We start from the raw sequence: 14,022 nt of genomic DNA, 5'->3' as shown, positions 1-14,022 counted from the left end.
GGTCACCATGAGCCCTATATGTACTTTTTTTGCCAAACGTCCGCTTCTTGTTACTTCATTCGGCGAAAAACCAGCAGCATTCTCACAGGAGTATCAAAGTTGAGCCCTGCGTATTTGTATTTAGGGTATTCAGAATTCGTAGTCATTGAGTAGCTAGGTGACGCTAAACGTCGTCCATTTAAAAAAATTTTAATTAACCCCTACGCATACACGGCTCTCATATACGGCTCTGACGGCTCTGTGGTTTATCTATCCAGCAATGCTCGCGACCGTGACGTCGGCGCTGTCTTGATGTGGGCTGTGGTGAGCCGTTGGTTGTGCTCTCAACGCGGCCACGCGGCGTTGGACGTTTTTTTTTTTTAATCGCAGTTGGGCTTTTTTTTTCTTTTTTTGTGCCTCCTTACGTTGGTTCATTCATCTTCTACCTACATGGCGGACGCGCCGCCAACGCGACGCAGGCGTCTGGTGTACATGGAGAAGGGTGGATCTCCTTCTATCCCCAAGTCAACGTTGTCTCGCATTAGAAAGGAAGGACTAAGTGGCCTCGGCAGCAGCCAGGACAGTGGCGATGCAGCCTCCGATACCTGCGATGTCGGCTCCAGCGGACATGATACTTCAGTGGGGCATATCTCTGAAAGTGACATTGCAAGTGACGAGCTGGAATTGAGCGACGTAGATGTCGAATCGACAAGCTTCCCGAGTGCAGAACCAAGCGGCGGTGATCTTCCTCGAGCTGGTGCGGCGACAGCCACAAATGCACTGACGTCCGCCCTCAGAGAATTGGGCAGGGAAGGCTTACCCCACTCTTGTACCACCAAGGGGGAGGCAGTTGCCATGGTGATGTCATTAATGGTTGCTGGCGGGCTAAGCTGGGCCGACCTCGACAATCTCCTAGTAGTCATAAATACCATGTTTGCACCAGCTGCAGATGTTCTGCCTCGAAGCAAGTATTTGTTCAGAAAGTTATGGACAAAACAGACTGATGCCCTGATCCAGTATCATTTCTACTGCACATGCTGCTCTGACCGCATGACTGGAACACCTGACAGTGAAGAATTGATGTGCCGAACCTGCAGTCACCGTACCAGTGCTCGGCAACTAAAGAATGAGGGTGCCTTCTTCGTGACGCTAAATATGCATGACCAGCTGCAGCATGTAATAACGAAGACCAAGACATTCCTTCAAGACGCCCTGACAAAGGTTCCCCCTCCTCCTGGTGATATCTCTGATGTCACAGAAGGTCGAGCCTGCCGGGAGATGAGAAGTTCAGGGACATTGAACAATGATGATGTCACACTAACTGTAAACACGGATGGCAGCCCAGTGTTCTCATCGTCGGGCGCTTCAGTTTGGCCTATTCAGTTTCTGGTGAATGAACTGCCTGCACCGGAGAGGTTCAAGCACTGTACACTTGCGGGGCTCTGGTTTGGGAAGGGCCATCCTAACATGGCCCTGTTTTTGGAACAGTTTGTTGATGGACTCAACTCCATGGATCCTGTGGTGTGGGAGCATGACGGGCTGAGTCATGCCTCTCGGGCGTACATCCTGTGCTGGTGCCTGGACGCCCCCGCAAGAGCAGCTGTGCAGAACTGCACTCTGTTTAACGGGTACATCGGGTGCCCGTGGTGCCTAACAAGAGGGGAGCACCTGGATGGTAAGACAAGTAGCTCGCTGTAGAAAACATTAGTAGATTATTTTTTAATCTAGACAAGTACGAAGTATGTTTAAGGCCGGTTCAGACATTTGCATTGACTGCACTGCATTAAGTTGTGTTCCATTATGCTTAGTTGCCACAGTAACCCGTCGTACAGTGCTCCCCAAACTATTCTAGCCTGCAAGCCGCCAAGTATGTAACTAAGCTTGCCTTGATCCCTCCTCCATGACAGCTACACACATACAGGCTGCGGCTGGTGCTCATTAAAATCATATTTCTTTAAAGTCATTGTTTCTTGCAATTGTCGCCAGCCTCTGTCAGTGTTCTCAGCATTCTTTCACTCAGAATGCCACCTTCATCAGCCAGTTTTCATACAGTAAAGAAGTCAATATAAGCCATAGGAAAATCTTGCATATCGTTTTTTGTTTATTACTGCAACAAAAGCTAGGGGGATACTTTGCAGTTTCGCGCCGTCGGTTGCGCTTCACTTTCGGCATTCTTCCCAAGCACTCCTTGTTGCCACTTAAGGACGTTTGCATGGGTGTCTACGGGGCGGTGCTAGCATCTCAAACGATTATTCACGGGAGTGGCAGGTGACTCTAATGTAAGCAGCTATGGGGACGTCATCCAATGGTTCTTTATGTAAATGCATTGCGGATGACTCGCACACATAAAGTATGCTCTGCATCCGAGAAGCGGAACTTAGAGCGGAAAAAGGAACGAAATCGACAACATTGGCAAAATTCCGAAGTGCGTGCAGGGAATGCCACTCATTGCGACTCAAGCGGCAATCTGATGCAGATCCGGTGTTTTGGACTCCAGAATGCGCAGCGAAGAAGGAGAGATGGCGGGCGGATCCCAAGCTTTGAACACAAAAGCCTAAATAGCCGATAAATTTTTCTTAGACTTCACCACCTCTACTTTTTGCAAAACGACGTTCGCATGGCAAATTTAAGGTAGGCACGTTAGAAACTCGACTTTTGCAAGGCCTGCCAGGTATGCTGGTTTTAGGGTCATGCCCTGTACATACCTCCTGCAACTTTGAAAGTCTCTCCATTTTGCCACCACAAACGTCTGGATTATACAATGAAAGTGGCACTGCATGATGCACCAGAGTAGACGACGTAGCCTGGGCCATTGTTTTTTTGTTTTTTTGTGTCATGCCTGGAAGCTTGCATGTCACTGTGCTCTTCTAATGCAGAAAAAGACATTGGGGTCCGCGTCTACGAGCTCTTTGCTATGCAGAATAGCATGCAGCATGGCTCAAGAATGTATTTTTAATTTGTTCCCGACCACCCCCTGGGAGTAGCGTGCCACAGTTTGGGAAGCACTGTCGTAGTAGCGTCTCGTCGCAAGTGGTTGTAACTCAATCCGTCGTTCTTCAACAAATGTCTGAACTGGCATTCACCATTCAGGTACACAGCGCAACACTGTTATCACAAACAAGTAATCACCGAGTTTTGGTGTTCAAAAATTATATTGCTGCTGTCAAAACTACCTGTGTAGTGGAGACCACTTATTTCGAGCTTGTGTGTCAGCGTACCTTGATTCGGCAAAATGTGGAAGAGCGCTAATACCGTGTTCGTGCTAACTGTGTCATGCAGTGTATATCCAGTCTAGATACATTTCATTGCAAATACCAAATTTGAGCATACTGTATTACACTAGTGCTTTGGCTTTGTGCCTGAATATGGTAGCTCATTGGTTGTCGGCTGTTGTTGTGCAAGATAAGATATTACCTTGCTGTAGCATGTTGGTGTTTCGTGCCTAATGTCATGAAGCGGTACTGGCGGCGGAACTCTTTGGGAGATGGAGATTGGGTGGCGGAATGGGTAGGCGGGAAGGGGGTTTAACCGCCTCCTTCCCTTCTTTTGTTTACTATAAAACTGAAATGTCTGGTAAAACAATCGCCGCCCCCTCCTCCCCCCTCCCTTTTCCAATGCCTCTGTGAAGCGGACTGTGGAGTGTGTGTCCTATCGATTTCATGGTAGGACTGTTGCTAAGTCGTCTACATTTTGATGTGACAATGTCTTACATGAAGTACGAAGGGGTGCATGCACAAAAAGCTCATGCATCGGAAATGGACCTTGTTTATCGTAACGTTACGGCCGGCTCGGAATTTTGACTCTGGGTGCGCCAGTAGTAAATCGCTGTGATGGGCCATTGTCGGCTATGTACTCTCAATCAACTGCTCACATGTCATTGTTTGCCCGTGTTTCTAAAATAACATAATTGCTTTCTATGGTACTTGAACCGCAAACGCGCAAAGAGACCATGTTTTTTCAATGGGCTATAGGCGAAACTAGAACGCCTAGGTGCATCCTGGGAGTGGGAGGATGCAGTGTTTCAGTTTTCTCGCAGTGTGCATCAATCGTCTGTTTTTATCTCGGCAACACCTTTGACGCTGTTGACGGGCACTGCTCCACGTTCACACTTATGCACTAAGCATTCTTTTTTCTCTTGCCCGTATCAGATAGTAAATAACAAAACAATTGTTTCGTTAATAATAATTCATAAATAATGAAATTTTACATTCACATGTATAATTTTGATTGAAGCAGACACCTCAATACGCCACAACGACGGAGACAAGAAAAATTAGATCGACTTACTATGAACTCTGTACTAACTCGCCGCATGCATTTGTTTGCGACCTTAAAAACGCCCACTAAGATTAGTACGTAATCATGTTTATTTTTGCTCAAAGGAAATGTACTACCACAGCATGAGCAGCTATGTAGCCAATGCTCCCATTGCAATCAAAGCATGTCTGCTTGAGGCTACTTCTGAATGTAGGCTTGCTGCGAACCACACTTTATGTGAAAATCGGTATGGTCGATGGCAAGATTTTGACTTTGTTATTTGTTATCACATTCTGTCAAAAATAGCACATTTTAATTTTGTCCCCATTGTAATCTTGCAGGAAGCATGCGGTACACCAACCTGCAAGACACGACCCCCCGGACATCTGCAGGTGTCCTTAGGGACATGAAATTGGCCCTGAGCTTGGGCGGTACCTTTCCCGTCAATGGGTACTTTGGCCCATCACCAGCTGTGAACCTCCCACATTTCAACCTTGTTTGGGGGTTCACAGTTGAATACATGCACGCCGTGCTGTTGGGGGTGGTCAGACAGATCACAGAACTGCTCCTCAGCTCCTCCAACTCTCAAGAGCGATACTATGTCGGTAAGTTTAGAAACAAATTTTGGGCTGCATTTGGGCTACAACGTTACATTAGACATTTATAGGCAAATGCCTAAACTTGTCACTTGAGCACTGCCCTCAACTCAAACTGCAGCTGTAAGTTCTTCAAGGCTCTTCTCACATCATGTAATGACATTTACGTCCAGTGTTACATAGTCCTGTCACATGGAAGAAGCGGAGGAGGCCAGCTTACTATATAAAGTATATCAGCATCAATGGCATTTTCTTCCTCGTTGGGAATGACTTCTTTCCTTTTTGTTTAATAGGAGTCCTTTGTATGTTCTTTGCTTACTTTTCAAACGTCCCAAAGTATGGGGTAGGCAGTTATGCAACAATGGTGCATGCTCAGTATGTCACGGTAGCTTAAATAAGAGACTTTGGCAGCAAACATCAGGAAAATCTCCTGTTTCATTCTTTTTAATTCAGGGTGCCAATTTCAAAACTATTTGTACAAACTTTAAATAACTTATAGCACAAGGAAGGAAAAGGGGGAGGAGGTATAATGTCAGTTCACTACACAATTCTAGAGATTTCACAACAGAACAGTGAGACACCAAGCCAGTTGGAACCAGATTATTACATCTGTCATTGTGGCTTCCAGGTACTTTACTATAGTCGGTTACAAGTCAAGAAGGTAGGAGAAGCTCCTCCCACAAGCGTGATGCGCCCGTTTCAAATCCCTCCGCATTCGAAAGAAGAGCTCACTGGAAACGCTCCTTGTTCCGCTTCAATGGATTCCCACTTGTCTCCGATGCCACTTTTTGAGAAAGGGACCTTTGTATTTATTGCAGGGGGAACCGAGCCCCTGAAAGCAGCCTTTGTATTTATCGGAGGGGGAAGCTAATCCCCGAAAGTCGTATTTGTTTCCATCGGAGGGGCAAAACTCTAATCTCCCTCTCGTGGCTTTCACAATGCTAAGTCAAAGTCGAAAGATAAAGCAAATATGTACAGAAAGGCAAGACCCTCCTCGCGCGTTGGCCGCGACGTCGCGGAAACGGTGGGACGCTATTGGATGCGGAGGTGGCGGAGGGATATCTGATTCCCTTTGAGGGGCATTTGCCGCTACCTTCTTAACCTGTAACCAACTATAGCTTATTAATTTGTGAAAGAGCTCTAAGAATTGTGAAGACTAATCGTCGAATTCACAGACCTCACTTCACTTGAGGCGCCCTCCACTTCCCCTCGGCTTCCTTGAGGAAATAAAGGGGCGCCTCAATTGGAGTGAGGTTTGTGAATTCGGTGGGAAGCCTCGTAAGACTTCTGCAGACTGACCGCACTGAGCAATAAGACGAATAATTGGGCTGGATTGTGTAACATAGGAAGTTAAAGCGGGAAAAGAGCATGGGCAAAACTGGGAAGCTAAACCACGCAAGGCAATTTGTGCTTTGTTTCATCTAAACTATTATTTTTTTTTGCTGCGCTTTTTGCCATCCTTAGCAGGCAGTGTGAACTGATTTCACTTACATATTGGGAGGATTCCACCTTAAAGCTAGACATTTGTATAAGAAAACCAAGTGTATGTTTTATCAGAGTAATGGCACATGGAATTTGCACTCTTTTTATAAGGGATAATTTATCTAAGCCAATTGTTCCATATTAATCGATAAGTACCAAAGATTCTGCTCCAATTTTCAAAAACAGGCTGCCAAATGCTTTTATATATTTAGTAACTCTTTATTTTGCAGGAAACACTGCCTCTCTTGCTATCATCAACAGCCGGCTGGCTGAAATCAAGCCACCACACAGCTTCACGAGACTCCCAAGGGCACTGAGCACACGGACATTCTGGAAGGCTTCCGAATGGCGCCATTGGCTCCTGTACTACTGGCTTCCCTGCATGTACGGGGTCCTTCCGGACCAATACTGGCTGCACATAAAGAAGCTGGTGGAGGCCATCCATGCACTTTTGAGGGACACTGTAACTCCAGCATCCATTGATGTTGCTGGTGAGTACTTCCCCCTTCGGTTTCTTTGTGTCCTGCTTCGGGCCAGCCTTAAAGGATACTACAACGAAATTTCGGCACTAATGTTTTGGTGTATATGTGTTCAAAGGAGCAGTATCACGTTGGACACACCAATATCATGTTAAAAAAGACACGAAAGGGAATTGTAAAAGAAATTAAACAATTACCAAAGAGCACCTGGTGGATGTCGCTAATGCCTTGTTTGTAATGCTCGTCTAGGAACCTTGACAGGTAGTGACGATGCCTGTCTCGCCTCCGGCCATCACAAGAGAAGAGGGGAAGGCGGAACTCCCCTCTTACCGAGAATCTCTTTTGTGTGTCTCAAAAGTTGCTATTGTCCCTCTACAAGATTATAGAAGATTAAACCGTCGCTCAAAATTCGTACAAAAGCAGCCGCTTCGGTGGCTGCAACGGCTAGGCCATTCTCTCGACGTCAGCCTCGCAATAGCTTTGCTCGTCTCGAGACCAACTACGTCACAATCGCGGGGGATGTCACTCTGCTGGCTGCTCTCCGAGCGCTTGCCAGAGTAGGTCGTTCATAACTAGAAATACAGCCACCAGGCTCAATATACAAACTTGCGATTGTCATTTACGGATATTGTGGATCATATTCAACCTATTTTTGAACCCGACGGGTATATTTCGTTGAAGTATCCCTCTAATAATGTCATGCTGTGCTTTCAGAGAAACTCCTCCGGACCTTTGTGGGCATGACTGGGAGGCTGTATGGAGCTGCAGCAATGACATTCAACCTGCACCAGTTACTCCATCTAGCGGAAGCGGTGTGGCAACTGGGGCCACTGTGGGGCCATTCTGCTTTTGAATTTGAAAGCGGTAACGGGCAGCTCGTGAAGCTGGTGAAAGGATCAAATGCTGTTCCGTGCCAGATTGTAGAAAGGGTTGTGATGTCGCAGCAGTTGGATCAAACGTTGGCGTCTTCGCTTCTAAGTGACAGTGTCAAAGTGATGTGCTGTGACATTCTGGGATACCCTAAGCTCCAAAACTTCAAATATGCAAACGATGTGTGCCTGCTGGGTTACTCTTCGAAGGCATCATTGAGCAATGAGGAACAGAGTTGTCTTTCCGCTGGGTCTGGGGCCTCCTTTGATCAGGCTGCAGAGTACAAACGCTTCGCATGGAAAGGGCAGATTTTTCACAGCCGAAACTATGCCAGGAGTAAAAAGACAGACTCCTCTGTCTTTCAAACAAAGGATATGTGCTATTTCGCCATTTTGAGGGTTTTGTCTTTGAAAAGTGAGGTAACGCTTCTGTGCAGGGAAGTTATCATCACTTGTGCAGGTCCCTTCCCACAGCACATCAAGCCTTGTTTTCTTTCTCATGTGAACTTGCAGGCTGTTAAACCACAGCAGCTGAAGGCACCATGCCTTTTTCTCACTTTCAGGCAGCCCTCAGTAAGCTATGTCTGTGATCTGCCAAACCTTCTTGAGCGCGATTGATGCAATGTACCGGGGGTGCCGAAGTAAAGTAACTATTCCCTAGGAGTTGAAATATCCAAAACTACATCCTGTTATAATTTATCCCTGTTTTTTGGTCGTTTCAACAAGGGAAATCTATAGAGATTGGATCTTTCACATCTTCAGACTTCTTGTTTTGCTCCTAATGTGTTGCTGCAAGTAACTCTACGTTCATAAGTGGTTTTCTTTGTTTACATTGTGTTATACTTTGTGTGCTTCATTTGCTCTTCTGAGTCTAGTCGGGCTGATTTGATTATCGACCTGTGGAAGATGGCCATTGTTTGAGTAAATCATCTCAATGTCTCAGCCTGCTAATGTGTCTTTCCCTAACCTTTTTGACAGAAACGTGTGAAGCTTGTATGGGTAGCAGTAGGGTAGGCTTGTTTTAACTGCAAGCAGGCATATAAGAAAATAACTTTTTTGTTATTATGTAACTTGAAAAATCTGAGATGGACTTAGACCTTTCGTTATTCTGTCCACATTGCATCATAATTGAATAGCTTCAACAACCTTCTGTATCTGTGGACCGCAAAGTGGGCTTTTGTTGGTAGCATTTCACATCATGATTTGATTGATTTTGTTTTCATACTTCTGTGTTAATTTTGTCTAGTTAATTGTTTTAGTAACTATAGGTTATGTATGAGGGTTATAAGTTCCTGGCTCTCTTCATTACTGTACTGTTATTTATTGATTTGTCCTTCATTTAATGATTTGTCTTGTAACACCTACAAGTACTTGTAAAACTCTTGTTCTAGCACAAATAAAACTGATCAGCAGGTAGTTACTGATGTCTGTCTACTGTGTTTTCCAACATAAATATTGTATTGAGTGTGCACGTTGAAACATATAGCAATGTATTTCTTGGGGGGGAGTTGTCCTTTGAGGTTATTGCTTGAATTAAGCATTTGTGCAAGTTGTTTTAAATTCATGTATAGTGTCTCATGGCCTTTCAGTGTCTTGGGGGTTCTAGTGATAAATTTTATTTCCGAGATCAATCATAATATACTAATAAATGTAGAGCAAATACAGAGGATGCTAACTGCTTTTAATGGATTGCAATAAGGTAGAAATGTTTGGTGACTTCATTATAAAAAAACAATTACTTTTTCATTTAAATGCTTCTAGAAATGCCTCCTGCACTTGTTGGGCCAGCTGCATTCTTCAAGTTTGCATGAATAAGCCTAGAAAGTGCTTTTAGCTCTGCTTAACAAGGCATAGTAGCAGTAGGTGATACCATGGAAAAACCTAAGTTGACGTTTAGCTAAGACTGCTCTACCTTAATTTAACTATCCACTGGGCTGAGCGTTTTCAGTTCTAGGTCTACTGTAAGCTTTGGTTGGCAGGAATTTCATTTGTTTTTCTATGTTAATTGAAGTTTCCAGGGACTGGTATATATATATAAAGTGGGAAGAAAAATAACCCCTTGGTGAAAACAGCAACAACTGATAATTTATTCTTCGACGTTTCGGCCGGAGTCCAGCCTTCGTCAGGAAGCTGACGAAGGCTGGACTTTCGCCGAAACATCGAAGAATAAATTGTCCGTTGTTGCTGTTTTCACCAAGGGTTTGTTTCTTCCCAGTTATATACCCACGCCTTCGGCCTCCTGCCACCATGTCCGTTGTGTGTGTGCATATATATATATATATATATGCTTTATAGTCTAGGCAACTCCGCCTCCAAATCTAATACCTAGAACTTAAATTCCCTTAGCTATTTGCACTTTGGTGGGCCAGTATATTCAGTGTACTGCTCAGGAGCTATATATATAGCTCTCCATCTAGCTGCTCCCAGCAACAGCACCAGGCATTTGCTGCAAGGGGGAAGGGAAGGGGGGGGGAGAGGAGTTGAATCTTCCCCCCTATGTCTCTCGCAATGACTGCAAGAGATTGATAGGAACAGCCCAACGACCAAAAAAATACGAACGACATGCATATCCGAGGTATTTTATTTAGCGAAATATTTCTGCATGCTTGAGGGTTTTCCGGCAGATTTATGCTAAGTGGGTCTTTATGATACATTCGGGTTTCTAGGAACCACATTTTGTTTTCAATATTCGTTTCAATTTGCATAAACTAACTTTATCACATGGCATAACTGGATTTTAATTTTCAGGTAATGGTTCACTAACTCCATTCTGGAACTGAAAACTTCCAGAGCAGAATCCAGATGCTCCATTCTGGAACTGACATTTCCAGAACCGAATCCAAATTCTCCAATCTGGAACTGACGTTTCCAGAACCGCATCCAGATTCTCCAATCTGGAACTGACGTTTCCAGAACCGAATCCAGATTCTCCAATCTGGAACTGACGTTTCCAGAACCGAATCCAGATGCTCCAATCTGGAACTGACGTTTCCAGAAGCGAATCCAGATTCCCCATTCTGGATTTCGGGTTTCCAGTTAGTTTCCAGATAAAAATCAAACTGGGTTTTTAGGTAGGGGTGCACACACACCGCTGTACTTGCAAAGGACTTTTTTTCATGTGTATATTTATTAAAGTTCAGCTGGCCTTATCTGAAGTATAATGCAACTAGCTCAGCTTATGCCTGTAATATTTCTAACATGTTTTCGTGTTCACACTGTTTACAATCCAAAGGACAATGCGGATCCAGAAGACAAACGACGCATTTCACAACTTGAAGATTTGCTCTGTAAACAATGTTTGTGTTGAAAATGTCATTTGTTCCGCTCGCTCACAACACTTCGGGGAGCTCTCCAAAACATTTACAATTTATTTCTGGTATAATGCGAGTCTATTCGTAATTCGAATGGGTCGAAATATTGTGTGGGCGTTCCCTCAACTCCTTCCTTTTTCGCTTCTTCACATAAGTTATGCCAATGGAACATATAGGAGAATAAAGAAACGTTTAGAGTGAATTCTACATTTCTCGGGTTTTTATGCACGCTGCATTTGATATCTGTAATGCTAAAAAGAGTATCTAAAAAATGAGGCCCCATTTGCAATCATGCTTTACTTTTGACCAAATGTACTTGCGTTAGAAACTTGTCCAATGAGTAACTCATGCAGGGTGGCATGAATTATTACTTAATTAAGAAGCCCCAGTATTTAAATCATGATTATCAGTATTTACATATTTATATTTTATTTCTATTTGACATACTGTCAGTCCCAGTTAGGAGTATGACAGAAGTGGCAACGAGTTACTCTTGTAAAAGCAGCAGGTAAAGCAAACCGGCAACGAATCACAATGCGAGGAACACCAAAAACATTGCAAATCAAGAATATACAATAGATAGGTTGCGTCCAGCTGGAAAAAGAATAACTCAAGATTGGTGGCAGATACGACATGTTCTGGCAACAGATTCCAGTCCCGCACCGTACGAGGAAGAAAAGAATACTTAAAACAATCTTTATTGAACGAAAACCATTGTGAGTGAAGCGAATGTTTCTTACGAGTGATGCAGGAATGATGAAGGGTTTGGTAACGTGATTGGTCAATGAGCAATGAACCAGAAAGTATTATGAAAAAAAAAGCTTCAAGCGTTTATTTTCCGTCTAGACTGAAGCAACCGAAGATTACAGAGTGAATGGAGCTCTGTCGGCGAATCTAATCTGCGATATCTAGAAGCAATAAAACGCAGGTACACTTTCTAGGTCAACGATTAGGCTTTTCATGTGCGGGTCCCATACTTCCGACTGGTACTCAAGGAAGGTACGAACCAGCATTTTGTAAGCGGGCAGTCGGGTCTCAGTAGATGCTAGTTTCAAGGACCGTCGTCGTTATGCTACTCGTGTATTAGCTTTTTTTAAAAATGTTAGTCCTATGCATGTTCCATCGAAGATCTTTCGATATAGTAACACCGAAGTACTTAATAATAATCACTTTCTTCTAAGAGGACGCCTTTAATGCTGTACTGATAAACTAGCAGATTTAATTGATGTGTGGTTGACATTCAAACGGTTTTTTTTTTTATATTCAGAGACATTTGCCGCTTCGTGCACCATTCCTGAACCCTATGCAGGTTCGCGCTGAAATCACTTTGATCAGACGTATTTGTTACCTTAGTTTCGAAAATAGTCATCAACAAAGTAGAGTCATCTGCAAAAAGTCTCGTGTGCACCGACATGTCTTTAACTGGGTCGTGTATAAACATGAGAAAAAGCAACGGGCCTAGAACTGAGCCTTGTGGCACACCAGAAGTAAGAGGACAAAGATCCGAGTCCTTATCTTCAATGCTAACAAGCTGCTTTCGATCGGAATGAAATGACCCTATCCATTCTGACAGAGGTTTGTTCTTTAACATAGATTTGCACATTAACGTTCTGTGGTTCACCTTATCAATGGCCTTTTTAAAATCCAAAACAAAATAACATCGACCTTCCCTCTACTATCTAAAGTTTAAAAAAGAAAGCCCCTTTCGGAATTCATGTTGGCAGCTGTCTAGTAAGCCGTGCTCAGCTAAGATTGCATGAATATTCTTGGAGATAATGTGCTCAATTATTTGACAGCATCTTGGCGTTAAGAAATTGGGGCGATAATTTGCCGGGGAATATTAATTACCCACCGTAAATATTGGAATTTCTTTACCCAATTTCCAGTCGCTTGGGGCCAAATAAGTATCAATCGTTTTCTGAAAGGTAAGCCATAAATATTTGGATGACCATTCGGCATAACTTTTTAAAAATTCATTTGGAATTGGGTTCGATCCTCCTGCCTTCGAAGGGTGTTATCGAGAAGCAAGAACAACAACAAAAAAAAAATCCCTGCTGAGTTAACAATACATCGGAAATTGCTGGTATACTGGGAAATTCGTTACACTCGGGAAATGCGCCATTATCACAAGATAAAACTGTAGAAAAAGAGCTTTCAAAAGCATGCGCTATGTCTGTCTTTTCTAAAACAACCCGGTCATATGTTACAAGTTTAGTCACGCCAGGTTTTTGATGTGTAAGATGCTGTCAATACTTTTTTAGGTGAGTTCTGCAGCAAGCCTCTCATGGTTACGTTAAAATAATAGTGCTTGGCTTTTCTTATCATTGACTTAAAATCTTTGCTTATGCACCATAGCTTGTCACGCACTACATCTGCCTGCGGTACGCAAACTTGCAACCGACAACTTGAAACTTTATGTTCACAATGTGTTCCGTCTCTAGTAACCCATGGGTTAGTTGTGTGGTTACTTTTCACCTTTTCCGGGGTATGTTGAGCAATGCAATGCGTAGCTGGGCAAACGCGCCTCGCCAGGAATCTTTTTGTGAACAAACCAGATCCAAATTGAAGGCTGAATATAAAATCTAGAGCCCTGGAGCCCATCCTGTACTATGTAAAATACTTCAAAATGTTTTCTTTTTGGGAACTTCGGTCTCAAAGTGGAGATGGTTCGGTCGTTTCTGTGCATTGGTTCACCTTTCGATATTTGGGCGCACCCGCCTCGACAAGGGACTTTTTTGTGGGCAAACCAGTACCTTATGAAGGCTGAATATAAAATCTAGAGCTCTCAAGCTGATCCTGGTACTATGTAAAATACTTCAAAATGAGTCCTTCCTGGGAAATCCTGTCTCAAATTGGTAATGGTTCGGTCGTTTCTATGCATTCGTTCACCTTTCGATATTTGGGCACACGCGCCTCGCCAGGGAACTTTTTGCGGACAAAGCAGTACCTAACTGAAGACTGAATATAAAATCTACAGCCCTCGAGCCTATTCCAGGACTGTGTAAAATACTTCAAAATCAGTCCTTGTTGGGAAACCCTGTCTCAAAGT

The 14,022-nt window shown here is 43.7% G+C and overlaps 1 protein-coding gene across 1 annotated transcript; it reads left to right on the top strand.

Moving 5' to 3' along the window:
• Positions 1–629: 629 nt before the first annotated feature.
• LOC115329338 lies at positions 630–8,536 on the top strand. The gene is made up of 4 exons (XM_040210513.3): positions 630–1,654; positions 4,578–4,841; positions 6,545–6,805; positions 7,508–8,536. Exons 1-4 carry the CDS (start codon positions 835–837, stop codon positions 8,278–8,280), a joined length of 2,118 nt encoding a protein of 705 aa, XP_040066447.1. The 5' UTR covers positions 630–834; the 3' UTR covers positions 8,281–8,536.
• The last annotated feature ends 5,486 nt before the right edge of the window (positions 8,537–14,022 follow it).

The sequence above is a fragment of the Ixodes scapularis genome, unplaced genomic scaffold (genome assembly GCF_016920785.2).
Source record: "Ixodes scapularis isolate PalLabHiFi unplaced genomic scaffold, ASM1692078v2 PGA_scaffold6__148_contigs__length_123643588, whole genome shotgun sequence".
NCBI lineage: Eukaryota > Metazoa > Arthropoda > Arachnida > Ixodida > Ixodidae > Ixodes > Ixodes scapularis.
Note: the sequence above shows the minus strand (reverse complement) of the source record. Positions and strands in the feature narration are given on the sequence as shown.

What these genes read in the sequence shown, in the direction of transcription:
- LOC115329338 (XM_040210513.3), top strand. Translation starts at nt 835, where the DNA reads ATGGTGATGTCATTAATGGTTGCTGGCGGGCTAAGCTGGGCCGACCTC. An exon ending in AAGAGGGGAGCACCTGGATG is followed by an intron (nt 1,655 to 4,577) that starts GTAAGACAAGTA and finishes GTAATCTTGCAG; the next exon opens with GAAGCATGCGGTACACCAAC. An exon ending in AGCATCCATTGATGTTGCTG is followed by an intron (nt 6,806 to 7,507) that starts GTGAGTACTTCC and finishes CTGTGCTTTCAG; the next exon opens with AGAAACTCCTCCGGACCTTT.